The 19,574-nt window shown below is 43.7% G+C and overlaps 2 protein-coding genes across 16 annotated transcripts in view; one reads left to right on the top strand and one right to left on the bottom strand.

Moving 5' to 3' along the window:
- The window catches only part of LOC138764928 (serine/threonine-protein kinase 38), a 132,087-nt gene extending 121,996 nt beyond the window's left edge, over window positions 1–10,091 (top strand). For all 10 annotated transcript variants that reach the window (XM_069941383.1, XM_069941384.1, XM_069941381.1 and 7 more), the window contains one exon: window positions 6,969–10,091. In XM_069941383.1, the coding sequence (XP_069797484.1) occupies window positions 6,969–7,099 (131 nt within the window). In that variant the 3' untranslated portion in view covers window positions 7,100–10,091. The remainder of the gene's footprint in view (window positions 1–6,968) is intronic.
- Window positions 10,092–11,054: 963 nt separating this feature from the next.
- Window positions 11,055–19,574, bottom strand: part of LOC138764926 (BTB/POZ domain-containing protein 10-like) — a 134,795-nt gene continuing 126,275 nt past the window's right edge. For all 6 annotated transcript variants that reach the window (XM_069941375.1, XM_069941373.1, XM_069941374.1 and 3 more), the window contains 4 exons: window positions 16,442–16,562; window positions 15,867–16,064; window positions 14,371–14,481; window positions 11,055–12,534 (listed from right to left, as the gene is read on the bottom strand). In XM_069941375.1, coding sequence (XP_069797476.1) covers window positions 12,248–12,534; window positions 14,371–14,481; window positions 15,867–16,064; window positions 16,442–16,562 — 717 coding nt within the window. In that variant the 3' untranslated portion in view covers window positions 11,055–12,247. The remainder of the gene's footprint in view (window positions 12,535–14,370; window positions 14,482–15,866; window positions 16,065–16,441; window positions 16,563–19,574) is intronic.

The following is a 19,574-nucleotide window of genomic DNA, read 5'->3' as shown; positions in this document are numbered from 1 at the left end:
TTTGGAAAATGGAGACCAGAGTTGATCCAGCAATACCGGATAAAATTAGTGTGCTGATACCGAGCCGTGGCGATGAAATTGATGGCAGTATTTATATGTAAGGCATCAGTGTCATGCCTGGGCTAAGCGTCGGCCATGGCATTTGTTTTTCCTTGGATGTGCCGTATGTCTGATGAAAATTAAGATGAAGTCCAAGTTCTGAATTTCTCGGAATTTCAAGGTACGCCTAAGAGGCTGGTTGTCTGTATAAATGTTGAAAGGAGGACCTTCCAATAAAAAGCGGAAATGTTTCACTGCGAGATAGATGGCCAAGAGTTCTCGACCAAATGTACTTTTCTTTGCCTGAGCCGGTGACAGCTTGGCTGAAAAGAAAAATGGCAGAGGTTCCTATTGCCCACAGACTCATTGTTATAACACAGATGCATCTGTGGGAAAAAAGAGCAAGGCATTGGGCTTTTGATGTACAAGCATAGTGGCATACGCAAGCCTAGTCTTCACATCATTGAAAGCATACACGGCAAAGTTAATGGTCTTATTGGATCCTTTTAGTTGTTCCATAATGGGTAATAGAGATACTGTGGCATTCAGCAGAAAATGGTGATTAACAATTCATCATGCCTTAAAAATTGTCACAACCAGCCAAAAATAATGGGTGTAGGAAATTCTCAAATTTCTCACACTTTTGATTCTTCAGACAAAATACCATGTTGTGTAACTATGTCCCAAAAATATAAGATCAGTAGTACCAAAAACGCAAAATTTATCAAACCCCTTAAAGAATGAGATAAGCTTGTGCTCCTATTCATCCACATTTGTGACCAGAATATCGATGATGTAAACAAACACAAAATCGAGGCCGGCGAGTACATGGTCCATAAACTGCTGGAATGTCTGAGCTGCATTCCGTAGTCCGAATGGCATTCGCAGAAACTTAAACGTGCTGAAATGAGTGATTACTGCCATCTTGGTGACATCCGAAGGCTCACTGGAATCTGATAGTCAGCACATACTAGATCTATTTTCCCCAAATACATGTTTGTCATGGAGGTTTGCTGAAAAGTCTTGTAAATTGGGAATATTGTCTCAGGCAGGCACAGTGGAATTGTTCAGGGCATGATAATCACAAGGCCGTCAATCACCAGGAGATTTTTTTGGAATCATATGGAACAGTGAAGCCCAGCAGCTGTTAGATCTGCAGACTATGCCTAACTTTTGCATGTGGTCGAATTCCAATTTTGCGATTTTAAGATGGTGCCACCATGGGACCCCAAGTCTCTATATGGTGGGCTACTGCATGTTTAATGTCAATATGGTGATATGATGGGGTCACTAGGTGAGGGAAACACTTAAACAAGGCTCTGAAAGGGCAGGAGCCAAATTGAAGTTTCGCCAGGAGGAATGACAAATGCAGCTCACGTGGTCCACGGCACAGCAATTTCTTTTTTACAAATCCAGCAACAAAGAAAAATTTGACAAGAAATCCGCTCCCAAGATTTGGCATATTTGCAACCGTAAAAAACCACCGAAAAGGTTTGTTGAGGCCAAAATCTAACGTGAGTGAACTCCAGCCATGTGTTTGAATATGAGAATTGTTCGCGGATGAGAGAACACATAACACATTAGGGTGCATGCATTCCTCCATGATTGGAGGGACCTCAGATATCTCTGCACTGGAATCGACAAGAAATTAAACATTGAAAAATGGTATTTGAGGAAGAGACAGCGGCCAACGTACCCATGGGCAACAGTTGCCTCTACTGGACCTGATCATTTCGCGGTACAAGTCACAATGTGGCTGACAGAACCAGGCAGCAGCACCAAAATTTCCAATGCTTCCAACAAATATGTCGTTTGTCACCTCTACCACGTCCTCGACTCCATGATTCCAACCAGGTTGACGGAAGGAATTCTGTGGCGTGGTCAAATCCTGGATCTGTGTAGTCAGTGCTGCTCCAACTCCGTTATCTTCAATTGATGATGTGCTGGCACTTCAAAAGGTGCATTTGCTTCTGTTGACTAGAGGAAGTAGCTAATCCTTCTTTCTTCATTGTGGAGGCCGTGGACATAATGAGGTCGACATGACTGAGGGTGGACATTCGAAGGACACTCACCAAATGCTCTTGAACATGATGAGGTGAACATCAAAGGAACCTCTATTTCCAAAAATTGCCTTCAACAGGATCTGTTCCTGCAAGACTTCATCTCCTCAACATCTGTGATGGTTGCCTATTGCCTAGGCTGTCATCATCTAGTAATTTGGTAATACAAGTCTCCCTAGATCACTGCAGAATAGCCACTTTAAGGACGTCGTATGGGAGATTACCATTCGAATCCACTAAGACATCCTCTATTTCACAGGCTATCTGCTCTGGAAGACATGCCGCAAGTAAACTGTATTTTGTCTTTTGACGTGTCACACTGAGGGCAGAGAATCAGGCCTCAAGGATCGTGAACCACGCTGGTGCAATATTAATAAAAAGGGAGGGGGTAGAATCTCTAGTTTGAACTTCTCACTGCTCCTGTAAGGGGTTTATCCTCCTTACTATCCATTTTAAACTAGAAGATGCTGTGAACTCACAGGGTCACCTCTTGTAATGACACTGATTTACCCAGTTTACACACAATTAAAGAATACACTCACTCATTTCTTTCAGCACAAAATGGAGTCGACTTTCTTTATTCACTTCAGACACAACACTGAATTCTTCAACTCCCCAACTACCCAGCAAAACCCTTCTGACTTTCTCATTGGCTTGCTGCCACAAAGGTGATCCTGACACTCTCACTGTCCTCCTCCTACGTCTGAGATCCATCACCTGTGCGCTGATGCTTAACACACCTACGCACGCATGCATGCTATTACTCCCACGCATCACTTTGGTTATGTCATCAGCGATGACCGGCACCGGTCCAGTGACACTCCCTACATGGGTGATTAAAACTGAACACAGAACGCCAGAAGTGAGACTCACCAAGGCCCTGTTCAGTTGCAGTAAGATGATCCTGCTTCTGAACTCAAATTGCAATGAGACCAACTTATCTATCTTACTAACTGCTTGCTGGCTCTGAATGCTTTTAGTGACTGATCTTGTTGCTTCATTCCTCATCCGCCATTCAGATAGTCTGCATTTTGTTTTTAGAACCACAGCCAGTAACCTTTCTCATTCTCGTTAAACTGCATCTGCCCTCCATTTGCCCACTCATCCAAATTGTTTGAATTACAATAGAGCATCTTTTCCCCATCCTCCCCTACTCTTCCCCCCCCCCTGCAAACCTCGCATTCCCCCGTCCAAGCCTTGATATTATGGAGTAGCTAAGGCCAAAGCACTAATTCGTGATGAGGGCTTCCACTCCAAAATGTTAACTGTCCGTTGCCTTCCATGGAAGTTGCCTGACCTGAGTTCTTGCAGCATGTTATGTGTATTGCTACACTGCGCCGCACTTAGTGCTGGCTGTCAACTGGAGGATGGTCTTTTTATTCGATGGTTTTCTTTGTTGATCTATTCTTGTGCTATGCCAGGACATTACCCCAATCCCATGTGCTATAATTTTGCACACCAAGGTCTTGGGAATTTATCAAAAGCCTTCTAAAAGTCCAAAAGCACCATGTCCATTGGCTGTCCCTTGTCTGTCCAAAAAGAGTCTGGGCTTGTGAGCAAACCTATGCAGACTGTCCAGTCCTGGTGATGCTGTTCAAGTATTCTGTTACATCTTTTTCAATATTTCCATGATTTATCCCTTTAAACAATTTTGTGAAACATTACATTTCCAGCCTCTCTCAAATCCAGGTTTGTTTCCTACTCACTGCCCCCCACTGATTCAATGAGGTAGTTCCTTTGATTTGTAACGGGTGCCATTAAAGATGGGCTATTGTAGTTTATAAGAGGCACAGGGAGTCCAAGCTGGAGTGGCCCTATCTGATAGGGTTGGCTGTTCAATACAATTCTTGCAGCTCTACAGCAAGTGGGGCTAAAGGAGCCCTAGAGAAAGAGTGAGGGAGATGACAGGCAGGAAGAATCCTCCCCCCTCTCTCTCTCTCTCGCTCTCTCGCTCTCTCGCTCTCTCAGGGATCTGGAGATCAAGGAGCAGCAGTGATTAGTGAGCAAAACCTGTGTCAGTGGGCTGTCTGTGCTGAACATCGCATTGAACTCTTCTCATCCCTGTGAAACGCTGCAGGGAGGCATCAGTTAAGGGCACAGAGATGAGCAGTATTACCCCACAGGAACCACAGGCCAGTGCTCTAACCAGGCCCTGAGGTTAGGGAAGTGTGTGCTTTAGATCAGAGAAACAAAGTAGTAATGAAATGGCTGGCTTCACTTATGGGGTCAGTGTGTGTGACTGGCCTCTTGGGTGTCATCTGATGCCTGCGTGTCTTTTTAACTGGGTCACCAGCTTCTGACACAAGCTGCCACAAAATGCTTTTAACCTGTCTGCTTGTAATGGGGGGTAATGTGTTTAAACAGAACTAACTTCCATAAGCAACTGGTCCTGCAACATGCAACTTGGTAACTGTCTCACTGGGATTGCAGGAGTCCAGGGCAGAGGGCCGTGTGGTTTTACAGTACAGAAACAGGCCCTTTGACCCAATTCATCCATGCCCACCAGGATGTCTGCCTGAGCTTGTCACATTTGTCTGCCTTTGGCCCATTTCCCTCAACCTTTCAACCATCTACCTATCTTAAATTTTGCAATTGTGCCTGCCTCTTACCACTTGTTCTAATAGCTCGTCCTTCATGCACATCAACCTGTGTGGAAAATGTGCCCCTCATGTCTTTTTAATCTTTCCCCCTCACCTTAGAATCGGAGAAAATAGATGCAGGAGAAGGCCATTCGATCCTGCAACACTATTCAATATGATCATGGCTGATCAAGCAACTTCATTACCCTATTCCTGCTTCTCTCCATATCCCTTGATCCCTTTGGCCATAATGGCCACATCCAACTCACTTAATTTTAATGCATAACCAACATTTCAGTCCTGAGCCCTCCAAGGTACATGCTACATAACCAATGTTTTGGACTTGAAGCCTTCATCAAGATATATGAACTGTATCTTTATCTTTGCTACATAAAGTGCATTGTTTGAACTGCTGAGTTTCTCCAGCATTGAGTTTTTAATGAACTGGTTTCAACAACTTTCTGTGGCAGGGAATTCCACAAGTTCACAACTCTAAGAGAAGTTGTTTCTCCTCATCTCAGTCCCAAATTACTTGCCCCTTAAGACAGTGACCCTTTGTTCTGGACTTCTCCAATATTGGAAACCTTCCTGCACTAATCCTGTCTGAATGAAGTCCTTCCTCATTCTTCTGAATTCCTGTGAGTTTAACCTGAATTTATCCCATCTTTCTTCATCCATCAGCTTTGCCGTCCCAGGAATCAGTCTGGTGAACCTTTGCTGCACCCTCTCAATAGTATGAATGCCCTTCCTCAAATTAGAACAACAAAATTGAATACAACATTTGAGGTCTGGCCTCACCAAGACCCTGAATACCTGCAGTAAGACCTCCCTTCTATATATAAAACCTCTCGCAGTACAGACCAACATGCTGTTCTTTCTTCATTGCCTGCTGTACCCGCTCTACCACCTTCAATCACTGATGCACCATGACACCCAGGTCCCATTGAGCCTCCACTTTTTCCAATTATATCTATCTGCCTTCCTGTTATTGCCAGCAAAGTAGATAACCTCACATTTATCTATTTTATACTGTTCTCCACCATATCATTTTCTTACTCTCCTAAACTGTCCAAGTCCCCCTGCAGCTTCTTGGAATTTTCCTCACATTGCCACCCAGCACCGCATCATCGCTACACCCTCTAGTTTTAGACGACTCTACTCCAGGACAAAGATGCCGAGTATTTATCTTATTTATGCCTCTCATTATTTTGTTTACCTCCAAAATCTCCTCTCAGCCTCTTGCTCCCCAGATAGAAAAGTCCCAGCCTCTCCTTGTAACTCAACCCCTGCCAGTTGCATTGTGGTGAATCTTGTGTGTCCTTTCCCGATTAATGACATCTTTCTTCTAATTGGATGACCAGAACTGCGCACAATACTCGAGCACGGTCTCACCAATGTACAAGCTTTCATGGAACCGTGTACCTGACCCCTAGGTCTCTATGTTCTGCAACACACTTCAAAGCCTTACCATTTGCTGTGCTTTAACCTACCAAAGTGCAACACCTCACTGCCGGATCCTGTCTGAGCTGAGTGTTTCCAGGATTTGGTTAAAAACACAATGCTGGAGAAACTCAACAGATCAATCAGAGTACTTTATATAGCAAAGATAGATGCATAACCAACATTTCAGTCCTGAGCCCTCCAAGGTACATGCTACATAACCAATGTTTTGGACTTGAAGCCTTCATCAAGGTATATGAACTGTATCTTTATCTTTGCTACATAAAAGTGCATTGTTTGAACTGCTGAGTTTCTCCAGCATTGAGTTTTTATTTCAATCACGGTTTGTGGAGACTTTTTTTAATTTTATTCCGATTTCCAGGATTTTCTGTTTTTATTATAGATCAGGTTTGAAGTGGTGTGTAGTGGGTAAGCAGACCCACGATTGTGCTGAGAGACCACATGCCATGCCCCCCCATAAATTCAGATACACCTCAAAAGACTGTCAGCATCTGGTTACCACTACCCTGGTGACGTAGGGAGAAAGTAGTTTGTTTTACTGGATAATTCTTGTCAAATGGTAGATCATAAAACCCAGTGGACCACTATGCAGAGAGTAATGATGCTGATGTCCACTTACCTCTGCTTTTGTTATATTGGTGGGGTGGAGGTCAGGGAAACTATTGCTGGAATTTTCTCTGCTGCTGAACCAACCCATTAACCAGCAGTAGGTACAAAAGGGAGCACAGTTTTACGGGCTTGCGAACTGTTAGTGGAGCTAGCTGATTGCTCCTCTTGTATAATTTGACCTGATGTCAAGGCCTTACTGTGATGTATTTCTTCCTTCCAGTCACAGTGAGCAACCATTCTGAGTCGGATTACAAGAACAAAGACTGGGTCTTCATCAACTACACATATAAACGATTTGAAGGACTGACTGCCCGAGGAGCAATCCCCTCTTACATGAAGTCTGGAAAATGATGAACTTTGATCCGGGGGCTTAAGTCACTGCTTTAGTGCCTGTCTTTCCTGCGCAACTCGATTGGTCCTTTGGCTCAGCCTCACTGCCGTGGATAGTGACAGTTGTGAAGGACTGAAGATTTTATTCTTAATATCCAGATATCCTTTTTAATCTCTCTTCCTGGGCTTTGGGACTGATAATTTGACGGGAAGCAGCCCTGGACCGTGGGCAGCACCCGTTTAAATCATCAGTGCTGGCAGTGGAAGGCTCAGTTAATTCCAGGGCAGTTGCCTGAAGTTTGACGCCCTGCCTTTCACTGTACTGCTACCAGGTGGCTTTGTGTCCCCAGTAGGTTGCTACTGTTAAACGGAGCACACCTTTACCAGCAATGATATCCAAAACATCTCTAAATGATGTTCCCTTCAGTGGTGTATGGGGCAAGTGTACCTCATTTCCTCCACCACCCCTCGCCCATCCTCCCTCTCCTTCAAGGGCCAATCTTTTGTGAATTTTGTCAGTATTTTGCAAATTCCGCAGTTCCTGCCCAGGGAAAGAGAGATGGTATTGGGACAGTGTAATGAGGTTACCAGTATACAAGAGGAGAGCAGCTCAGCAATCGCAAGGCGGGCAGCTCACATGTGGGTCAGGACATCTGGAGATGTACGTGGCTGCTGGTGCACAGCTGGCTGGTGCACATATACCAAGCACACAGCTGCCCATTTGCTTTGTGCTGGTTAGTGGTGGCTCCCATCAATTCTGTTGATGACTGCAGACAGCAAGGTACTTTACTCATCATGTGTTTTTATCCCTATCTGGATGCATTTAAGTGGATGGGGTTCGTAAATGGTGATTTCTCCTTTCTTTCAAACTATATATGCAGTTTTTATTATTTTATAAGGGGAGCATTTATGGTGGTTGTCATTTGTAAATACCGGTTGTGTGTTTGTACCTGTATAGAAAATGTTTGCGTGATTTGCATTACTTGTGGGAGGAGATGTAAGGGATTGGGTGTGGATCTCTGCAGCCCTGGCTAAGAATCTCCTCTCTCCAGAACTAAAGTCTGGCATTACAGTAATACCTCACATTACAATAGGGATGTGTTCCTAGAAACCACTTCATTGTATGAAATGTCATTATAATAGCCATTTTATAATGATGTACATAAAGAAGTTTATGTAGCCAAAAAAAAGGAGAGTTCATGATAAACTTTGGAGGCTCACAGTGGACTTTTTTGTCATGCAGGTCTTTGGAATCTGAGGTTTTACTGTATTTGTTTGTAGTTGGTGCACTGGCTCCAATGTGGAGAGGCTGGTGATCAAAAGTACAGTCCCTACCCCATTTGATCCTTTGTAATTGGAAATCCCTCCTTATTTTTCTCCTGATTCATTTCTCTCCGCACTACCTATTTTAACTGGGATTGAGCTTTTAGGTCCAACATTACTTTGTAACCCCATTTATCACTTGCTTTAGATGCTTTTTTTTCGTGGCACTTCACCTTTAAGAGGGCAAAAGATAAAAATCCATGATGCTGCTACTTGTGAACCAGATATTTTGGTGATTGCCTTCCACTCCTCTGTCAAGCAGTGGGTTTTGATTTCATGCTGGGTTTTCCAATTGTGTGGCAGAAGGAACCACAGAATGTGACAAGGATGGCTGCTTCCTTTAGTCTTTGAAAGGATTTCAGCCAAACCGGACTCCAGGATGTGGTCATGGTGAGATCTGGGTGTTGTACGTTATTCTGAGAATGCTTGAATGTGTTATGATGGAGCCTTAACAACTGAGAGAAAGCAACACAGGCTATTACCTTATTCTTCCAAACCTCCCAGGGACCAGTTCCATTCCTTCCCATTGGTCTCACTCCTTTTCCATGGGGTGATCTGGAGGTGGTTTGTCCCATTCGTCATTCCTTCCAGTACACGTGACAGTAACTGATATTCAATCCCACCCAGTTTTGGTGTTGGGATTGAATGTCAGTCACTATCTTTCTTTGGAAGTGGACATTCCTGAAGGGAACCTGAAGCCCAAGGGAAGGTGCTCACACTGATGAAGATGAATGGCATTTAACCCCGCACAGTAAGGGATGTTCAGTCCCATGATACTGAGACACCCAAAAATACTTCCACCTCTAACCCCACTAGCAACCCTTTTTTGGGAATTGGTTCTAGGGGTGCCTATGTTTTCTGATGATCAGAAAAAACAAATTGTAAATGGAAAATATCAGTGCACCTCATTGATTGAGATAGCTGCTACTGCAGTGTGACATTGACATTGGCTTGGCTTCGCGGACGAAGATTTATGGAGGGGGTAAATGTTCACGTCAGCTGCAGTGTAGTGGCAAAGTATATGCTGTTTTCTGCTTTTCATCTTTCACATGCACCTTCCTGTGAGTGAACAAATCCTCCCAGCGGGACTCTGCTGGAAGGCACAGTCACAGAGGCCAAATGTCTTTTCCACCCCCTTTGAGAGTCGCATCTGAACAGGCAATGCATCTGGAACTGCTCAATCCCAGTGGGTCATGTGCATAGTGTCAGAAGAGAGGGTTTTTGCAGTGATTAAAACACCACCAGAGTGGTCCTGTGGATTGTCCTGGCAATAAACGTCCCGGCCTTCATCCATCAGAAGCTACGAGATGTTCAAGATCTATCGCTAGTCAGTTGCATGAGGTACTCAAGTTAGCCCAGCAACACTGGCAACCTTTTTCGAGGGGAAGACTGAGGATGAAAGCCAACTTCACCCCTCCATAATTGATGCATCTGTTTCTTTTATCTGAGCTTCCACATCCAAGACTGTAGTTTTGCTTCAGTCCCTGCAAGGGCTGGATCTGCATCAATATCTGGGCTTTGTAGCAGACCATTGGAAGGTTGAGCTGGAGAAAGGGATGTGTTTGTGGCCTGTGTTGCTGGGCCTGGAAATGATTGGAATCTGGTGTAAGTATTATATAAGTTGCATAATTGCTTTTTATGAATGGCCACCTCTCTTTAAACCTGTATTATAAAAAGACTTTTTACATAACTTGTGCTTGTATGTTTTTGAAGACTATTTCTATCCTTTATTCTGCGCATGCCCTTCTCTGAGTTGCACAGAGGGCCACATCACCTGACAACCAAGGGTGATTATTTGGGGATGTGCTCATTGTCCAAGTGCCTGCTAAAGGAAGTGAGCTGTTCATATCAGAAGTTTTGGATTCCATCTTGATATCTAATCGTATACTGAGCTTACTAAAAAAAATGGGTGAGATAGGGCAGGGTATTATCCATGAAGACAAAGGTGCCTATCTACAGTAATTAGCCGGTGAAACTCCTCTATAAATTGTTTTACTGCTTGCAATTGTCAAAAATTGAATCAGGCTGGAGAATAAAAGTAATGCTCGGGTGGCTCACTTAGCTACAAGAACCTATAGAGAGTTGCCATGAACTGTCTAAGGAATTGGGAAAAGCCAAGCAGAACATACTTGAGGGGGTCTATTGTTTCTTAAATCCTAACAATGAAAATGTTCAGAGAAATTAACTTTTTTAAGCAATCACTGATGGGAAGAGATTGTGTTGGCAAACCTGCACAAGGGCTGCTCTATTGAAAACTGATCTTGTTTAACCTTTTTGCAGATCGGTGATTACAAATCCCCTAGGTTCTTTATCCAGGCCAATTAAGGTATTCAATGTCATTTCACCCATTTGTTAAGAAAATGCTGTAATCTATTATTGTTAACAAGGTCCTTCGATTTGTCAAACTTTATTTTTGAGGATGTAACTGGATTTAGAAGTATTACAGCGATGCCAGCACCCAAACGGCTGTGGTTACCAACAGCAGTAGGTCCTCACCTTGACAACATTGATAGGAGGCTCTGTCAGGAAGTGAGTTGATGAGACAAGACGGTGGCTGAAAATGAATGATAAGGTAAGACTTTTGCAGGATGAGCACATTTTAGGAAATTCTGGCTTATGAATCCCAGGAGGTTAATAAGTATGTAGCAAGCAATTTGAGGTAAATAGGATTGAAAACTTTATTACAGCATGCTCAAGTACAAGAATGAATAATTCTTGCGCCAATGTACAGGCCAGAGACTATACCTGCAGTATTGTAGTTTTCCAGTGAAGGAGACATGCCTACCAGGGCTGAGGAATAGGATGACGTTGCTGAGATGGTACTGACAGTGGCTCCATTCAACCCTACGCACATTTCCTCAAAGCCTTTCCATCATCTGCAATGTGCGGGGGCGGTGGGGTGCAGGAGCCCCATCATCAGGGCCTGAGGAGCATTTCAAACACTGACCTATAGCAGTCATGTCAAAGAAACCTGTCCACCATTCATTGTAGCTGCTGTATTATGTACAAAATACAATACTGTTAGCTAACCTACTCTTGTAGTTACAACCAAGGAGGAAGATTTCATACAAGATCAACCTGATTACCAATGTGTCACTGTTTCTTTGACATCAGGTTTAAATTCAGGAAGCAAAATATACAAGGGGTTGTAAAGACAACACTTTCCACTCATTTACCATTCTGCATAAGAAAATGAACTGTTACATCACATAGTGACTCAAAGTGAGTGGCAAAATGTTTCCTCTGGAAGATTCCCGTTTCCACTATGTGCCAAGAGTTTGGTTGATAAATCAACTTCATGCTTTCCTCAGTTCAATGTTCTAGACAAAATGAAGGAAAGACTAGAGCTACCATGTGCACTACATAAATGTGCTGGAGAAACTCAGCAGGTCATGCAGCAACCATAGGAAGTTGAGGGTAACTAATGATTTGGGCCTGAGGCCTTCATTGGGTATATTGCACCCGACCCCCACAGCTGTAGATTTTAACACCAACCCTACAGTGATCAGAAACTACTTACTGGCAGAAGTGCTGCGATACAAAGGATGGTCCTGCCATATTATAACAGCAGATGATGCATCCATTTTACACTGATTGCACTGGACTCCTCTATAATAAACTGAGATTTTAATCTGATATGAAAGTGCTGAAGTCTGCCAGTCAAGCTATAGCAACAGGAAATATCTCAGCAGTACTTGCTCCTGCCACTGATCACACTGTTTCTGCACCTCATCCACCTATCGCTGCAGCAATCAGTCACGCGCATCGAGCTGTCACCACCAGCGCCTACCAAGTGAGATAATCCACTACAGGAGAGTTCTGTTTCTGCAAGCCTGGGGTTCTCTGCTACTCTCGGCTGCCGGGTCCCGTGACTCCCTCAGGTGGTGAGCCCAGGATGTCCAGCTCGTCCACTTGGGGGTGATGGGGGGCGATGTGGTCCCGCAGACTGTCGGCGGCAGCAGAGGCCAGGTTGGTGATGGACTTGCTCCTGACACACTGGAAGTCCACGTGCCTGCTCTTCCCCTCCTCCTTCTCCCAGGACATGTGAATGAAGGGACGTTGCACGTAATTATAGATCACCTCGTAGCGGCCCCCTGGCCGCAGTTTCAGCTTCTCTTTACAGGTTGGGTATCCTAAACAACAGAACACACAAACTGGTTGGTGGTCTTTGTTAGATCTGTGCACATATTCATTCTGGAGTTAAATCTATACAACATTATTCCTTGCATGGGTAGAGCTTCAGAATGTGTACAAGCTCAGAGAGTGACATCCTAAAGCCTCCAAGGAACAGGTTTCATGTTTTGACTAAAATACTAAACCAAGATCCCATCTTTCCTCAAGTGAAAGGAAGAAATTCCTAGGTGCTTTTTTGAAGAGGGGCGAGGATATTATTCCCAGTGCTATTGAACTCTTCCATGGCACATGCATTTCCAGTCGATCTACATATTGTTTGGTACAGGTATCATGGAAGAATTGTGGAATGAATCAGATTGCTTCTTGGACCAGCATGTTTCGGAACCTATCCACAAACAGGCTGTTTTAGATTTGGTTTTGAACTCTCTAAGAGACTGAACTGTGATAGAATTTCCCAAGCCCTGGACCAAAACCACTGCCTTCAACATATGAAGGTGGAGATGTTAGAGTTCCATAAGAAAGGCATAATAATAATAAAAACTAAGCATACATCATGGCAAGGGCTGCTGGTGGGTCAAAGGATCTAGTTTCAGAATCTAGCAGTGAAAGATCAGGAGGGAGAAAAGCTACATAATATTGAAACCAACCAAGAACAGGATCTGTAAATAAGGGGAGGGAAATTTGACCCCCAGGGTGTGGGAAACCAGTTACTACACGTTTAACATGAAGATAGATAATTATTTTAAAGAGTGAGGAATTATGGGAAGCTGGAACGGGGGAGCTGAGGTTAGAGTAGGTCAGTCAGATTGAATGATATAGCAGGCATAAGGGGCCCTCTCTTGCCTTCATGACAGTGTCAGTCCTTCAACATCAATGAACCATTATCTAGTCCTCACATTGCAGCTTATAGAAGCTTGACCACACCTTCGCTGGCTGCAAGATGTGCAGGGATGATTATAAGTTGTGAAAGCTACAAATCTTCCCTCCATGTGAGCAGCTTAGATACTGCCTTTAAATTGAAGAAAATGATAAATCCCCATCGAGAGTAAAAGAAATCAAAACTTCATATAACCTGATATGAATGGGACAGGAGACGGGGCTTCCAAGACAAAGGTCTTTTTTTTGAGCATTTAAGGATATAGGGGCATGTGTGGTGATGAATTAATTTATTAATTGAACAGGATGGGCATAAGGGAGCATTTGTTCTTACTCCTCAGTAATACTCCATTCTCCTGTTCCAGTGCATTACTTTGGATTCTGGAACTGGTCCAAGGGATTGAATGATTCCTGCTCTTCCTGCAACTTAATCTTATTTAGTGTCACTGATCTTGGATGTTCATCCTAATTGTTAGTATGTACAAAAAGCAGAGAACTCTGACCACATCCTGGTCGGTGGAAGATTTCTGGAATCACAATAGACTTGGTGACTTTATATGTGAGAAATATGGGATCCTTGGGAACACAACTTCTCAATCAGATTATCAACCCTTTATCCCTGCATTGTTTCCTTCTATTCAGTACAAAGTCATCTCCAATTTCACCCAAGCTGGGTTTTTTAAAAATTTCAGAACTTTGTCAAATGTTTCTGAATTTCCATAACCCAGTTTGATTTCAGAATCCTCAGATAATTTAGTGTTGCCAGAATAAACAGCAATAAACTTTTTAACATTTCACTAATCTTACCTGAAATTACTCTCTGGAACTGACAGATTATAAGTTCCTGGTTTTTTAAATATTTGTAAATTTCAGGTCCAAAAAGACCCAGGACTTTAATCAAGTGGTGACCTTCAAGAACAAAAGCAGAAATGAGCTATTCCTGGCATCACCCAACTCACCTTCAATTCCAATACGAATGTTCTTCAGTCCTCGTTCCTTCAACACCATTTTTGCAACCTCACGGTTTTCAATGTACTTGAAGAATTTGTAGAGTTTGGTACTATAAATAACTGAAACAAAGGAGAAATCAATCAGACTCCTCTTACCTTGTGGCAGTCTGCTCTGCATGCTCCAATGCAGAAGGATCACTGTCAGGTCAACATGTGGTGTTGGCTGATTTGATCCCATACCCCCTCTCAATGAAAAACAAAGGCAAGGAAAGATGACAAAAGGACTTGCCCCAACCTGGTCACATTTTATTCTCTCCCTCCCCCCTCCTTTCAGGCAGTAGATATATGACCTGAAGAACAAACCTCCAAATTCATGAACAGTTTAAATTTATAAAATTATTTAGACATATAGCATGATAACAGTTCCTTTTGGCCCACGAGCCCAAGCCAACCAATTATATCCAATTGAACTACATCCCTGGTACGTTTTGAACGGTGAGGAAACAGAAGCAGAACAAAACTTACAGACCGCCAGATTCAAATCCATGTCGCTAGCATTGTAACAGCCTGGCACGAACCGTGCCACCCACCACACTAAGCATGCCATCCTCTTTCATCAGACTCTTGATACTGGCAAAAGATGATGCCCCCTCACACTTCCTTTTACAATGGTACTTTACTGTCTGCCCAATGTTTTTATATATTTCTCTATACCCTACATGACTTGACTTAACCCTTCTCTCTACATGGTTGTCTATATATTATTTAGGCATGACCTGTACAAGTTGGATTGCCTCGATAGCACCCAAACCAAACTTTCTTTTACAGTATTTGGGTCTTCTTTCTTCTCTTCTTTGGCTTGGCTTCGCAGACGGAGATTTATGGAGGGGTAATGTCCACGTCAGCTGCAGGCTCGTTTATGGCTGACAAGTCCGATGCGGGACAGGCAGACACGGTGACAATAAAACCATTCAATACTGACAAAAAAAAGGGACAAAGCCAAATGACCCCTGACCAAAGAACCACACATAGCTGGATATGACGGCCAAGAATTAAAGTAGTGAAGTCAACTCAGGTTTCCTGTTGGTGAGGGCTGGTAATTGTATCAGAAGGGGGCATGAAACCGTGATCCATCAGTGACAGAGAGGCCTGGTGGACTGAGGCGATGTGGAAAGAATGAGACTGCCACCTACTGCTCAGAAAATGACACGGAGCAGAGTCACAGATCACCCAAACAGTGAAGCAGCTTGACAAGGCTATTAAATTACAGATAAGGTATGAGCAGTCAGTTTCCAGGAAATCCACCTTAAAATCAGAAATGATATTAAGTTAGACAACATTTACAGAGCAAGGCATATTTTGCAATCCTAACCAAGATCGTATATATCTGTGACAGTATTCTAACCGATGGTTTTCAGATAGTTAAAGGCATCATAACAGGCTCACAGACTAGAGCTCAGCGACTTCACTTGCTGAAGGACAGCCTGGTCACATTCAGTCCTTACTTTGAGAATACTCCTCCCCCATCTGAGGTGGGTGCTGCTCGTCCCAATCCACCGTGTCCTCATGTGTCAGCACCACAATGTGGCACTCCCGCTCACCCTTCCGGGCATTGGACACCATCAAGGGCAGCACCAACTCCTCCAAGTTTCTCTCAAACTGTTTCCGCGCCCCATCGTTCGACAGCTCGTGTAACAGAGCGCCTGCAAGAGATCGGAAGAGAAAGTGAGTGAGTAGCATTGCTGGAATCTTGTCAATTCACTGAAACTAAAGAAGATGAATAACTACCACCAGGAAATCCCAAGGCTTCTTCAGCAGCTTTCAGATTCAGGACCTGTAATAGCAGGAACAACACTCCCTCCTCAATCCACATCCCATTCCATGCATGACCACACGGATTTGGAAATAAACAACTGCTCTTAAATACTGACATTTTCTGGCAACAGCACAGCAGACTACACTAATATCCTGACATGTGCTATACATACATTTGAATTGTATTACACTGAGCACATCTGAGATGATGTGTTAACACAGTCACAACTCCCCCCCCCCCCCCCCACCCAGAACAGGCACTTACTGAGGTCTCGACAGCGGATTGTATTGTGATTGAAGTTAATGCACAGATATTCACATGCATCCCTGAGTTCTTGAATTGCAATTCCATCTGGACACTGAATGATTCCTGTAGTGTAATAATCCTGGAATAGCAAAGAAATAGTTAATATGTCACCAATGTTAACTCATTCAACAGACACCAATCAGTCTAATTTCCCAAATTACTCTCTGGAACCGACAGATTATAAGTTCCTGGTTTGTACCAGCAAGGTACAAACAACAGGAAACAACGTAGATGAGAAAACCTCACGATTGCCACACGCTGCCCTCCCTCAGTTGATGTATCAGTGCTCTGGAGCAAGTACCGAGCAGTAAGGGCACCAGATGCACTCTGGGTGGTGGTGGTTTTAAGTGTAAATATCAGCAGCAATTTTTCCTGATCCAATAAAGTTGACATAACAGCCAAGAAAGGAGCACCAACACCTCCACTTCCTCCTGAGGTGATTCAGCGGGTGTCCAATATCACTAACTGCTCTTTACGGATGCACCATAAAAAAAATTCCTGTCCTGATGCTTCAGAGCTTGATGCAGGAACTGCTCTGCCCCAAGACCACAAGAAATCACAGAGTTGTGATCACGCAAACCACCCCGTCCTCCACCGACTCCATCTACACTCCCCGCTGCCTCGGGAGAGCAGCCAACGCACAAAAAGACTCACCCCCAGCCCGGTCGCTCTTCTCCTGTTTCCCATTCAGCGGAAGCTACCAGAGTTTGAAAACAGATTCAAGGACAATCACAGTAAAAAAAAAACCCAGTATCCGGCACCTGTGGGGATTGGTAGATGCCAGATAAGTGAATTTTCCGGTTGCTTGACATTGTGCGCTTCATGGATTGGTAAGGCATGCCAATTTTAAACTTCAGTATTTTTTTTAACCATTTATTTTCCTCTTTTTTTTTTCTTGCTGGCTGCTTGTATTCCAGATAATAGGGGTTTTGCTGTCCTGCCCAGTTGTCTCTCAGTCATAAGTAAAGCAATAGAAGACATTGACAACACTTACCAAACAACACTTGCTGGTTTTCAAAAGCACTGCAATGACTGGAGTTGTACCTCACAAAAAGGAAATTGGTCATGGTCACCACAACACCAAGGAACAGGGAACAGACTAGCCATTCAATCCTTCAAGTCTGCCCTGCCTATCAATGGGATTGTGGCTGTTCCGACCTCCTTAAATCTATTTTCCTTCCTTTTCCCTGTGACCCTCAACTCCCCTACAGATTAGAAAGTGCTCTCCTTTGGCCTGAAATACTGTCCCACACCTGTGGCAAGGAATTCCAAAGACTCCAACCTTCAGCAGTTCTCTGTAATCTCTGGTTGGTTAATCACTATGGAGCTGCTCAGGACAGTCCTGCTCACCTTCAGCAGCTGTATCACCAAACTTCCTTCTGTCACAAACTCAGAGATGGAGAGGTCAGCTGATGTCTGCCCTCTGGTCAATTTAATTCGCATATCTTCAGAGAGTTAAGGACTCCATGCACACAGCGAAACCTAGAGAACGATTGGCCATTGCTGATAGGCGGTTGGCAATATTCACACTAGTCAAGTACCCAATCAAGTCCACCTTCAGATAGAATCTCTCCACCTTGCCTAGAGGTCCAGAGCATTACCATTGCCAAGTTCCCTCACCATCAAGATATTGCAATTCAACCAGAAACACAACTAGACCAACCAGGAAAAAAAATCCCATTGACATATTAGGAGTTTGGGTACTTAACCTAGAAAATCTCATGCTCTAACAATGATTTGTTCTAATGTGAAAAGAAGACAAATCAGAAATCTACAGCATAGTACAGGTCCTTTAGACAGAGTGATGTGCTAACCCAATAACCTACTCAATCAACTGCCTAGAATTTCCCAACTGCTCCATTTTTCTCTGTTCCATGTACCTATTTAAGTCTCTTGAAAGATCCTAATGTACCACCTCCAACACCATTGTCGGCAGTGGATTTCATTCACCCAGTCTGTGCAAAAACCTTGCCTCTTTCATCCCCCCTATACCTACTGCCAAGCAACTTAAAACTATGTCCCCTTGTGTTAGCCATTTCAGCCCTGCGGAAAAGCCTCAGGCCATCTACACGATCATCATCTTGTACACCCCTCATCCTCCATCATTCCAAGAAGAAAAGACCAATTCACTCAACCTATTCTCATAAGGCATGCTCTCGAATCCAGGCACCATCCTTGTAAATCTCCTCTGCACCCTCGAGCATCCACTTCCTTCTTGTAATGCTAAGAACAGAACACAATATTCCAAGAGGGGTCTAACTATGGCTCTGTTTAGCTGCTCTTGAACTCTATCCCACAGTTAATGAAGGCCAACACACCATACACCTTCTTAACACTCTCAACCTGTGCAGCAGCTCTGAGTGTCCTGTGGACACTGACCCTCCAAGATCATTTAGTTCACCCACACTACTCAGAGTTCCCCCACTAACATTGTATTCTGCCTTCACATTTGACCTACCGAAATGAACCACATCACATTTTCCTCGCTTAAACTCCATCTGGGACTTCTCAGCCCAGCTATGCATCCTATTAATGTTTTGCTGTGCCCTCTGCAACCCTGCAGACAATCCTCAAAATCATCCACTTTTGTATCATCCACAAACTTATTAAACCCATCCTTCCTCTTCCTCATCCAGGTCATTTGTATATATAAAATAAAATCACAAAGAAGAGGGATTCCAGAACAGTTCCCTGCGGAACTGAACTCCATGCAGAAGATGAACCATCTACAACCACCCCTCTGCCTTCTCTGGCCAAGCCAATTCTGCATCCACAAAGCCTTCTTGGATTTCATGCCTCCTTACTTTCTGAATGGGGAACTTTATCAAATGCCTTACTGAAATCCATATGCACTATATCCACCGCTGTACTTCAATATTCTTTGTTACATCCTAAAGAATTCAATCAAGCTGACGAGACATGACGTTTCCTTGATCCCCTTGACATCTGTACAAGTTGAGGGGTGGGGAGTTTAGGGGTGACATCAGTGGCAAGTTGGGTTTTTTTTTTTAAAACACAAAGTAGGGGCGTTTGGAATGCTTTGCCAGGGGTGGTGGTGATGGTACAATAGGGATATTGATAAAGACTCTTA

This window comes from Narcine bancroftii, chromosome 5 (genome assembly GCF_036971445.1).
Source record: "Narcine bancroftii isolate sNarBan1 chromosome 5, sNarBan1.hap1, whole genome shotgun sequence".
Classification (NCBI taxonomy): Eukaryota; Metazoa; Chordata; class Chondrichthyes; order Torpediniformes; family Narcinidae; genus Narcine; species Narcine bancroftii.
Note: the sequence above shows the minus strand (reverse complement) of the source record. Positions and strands in the feature narration are given on the sequence as shown.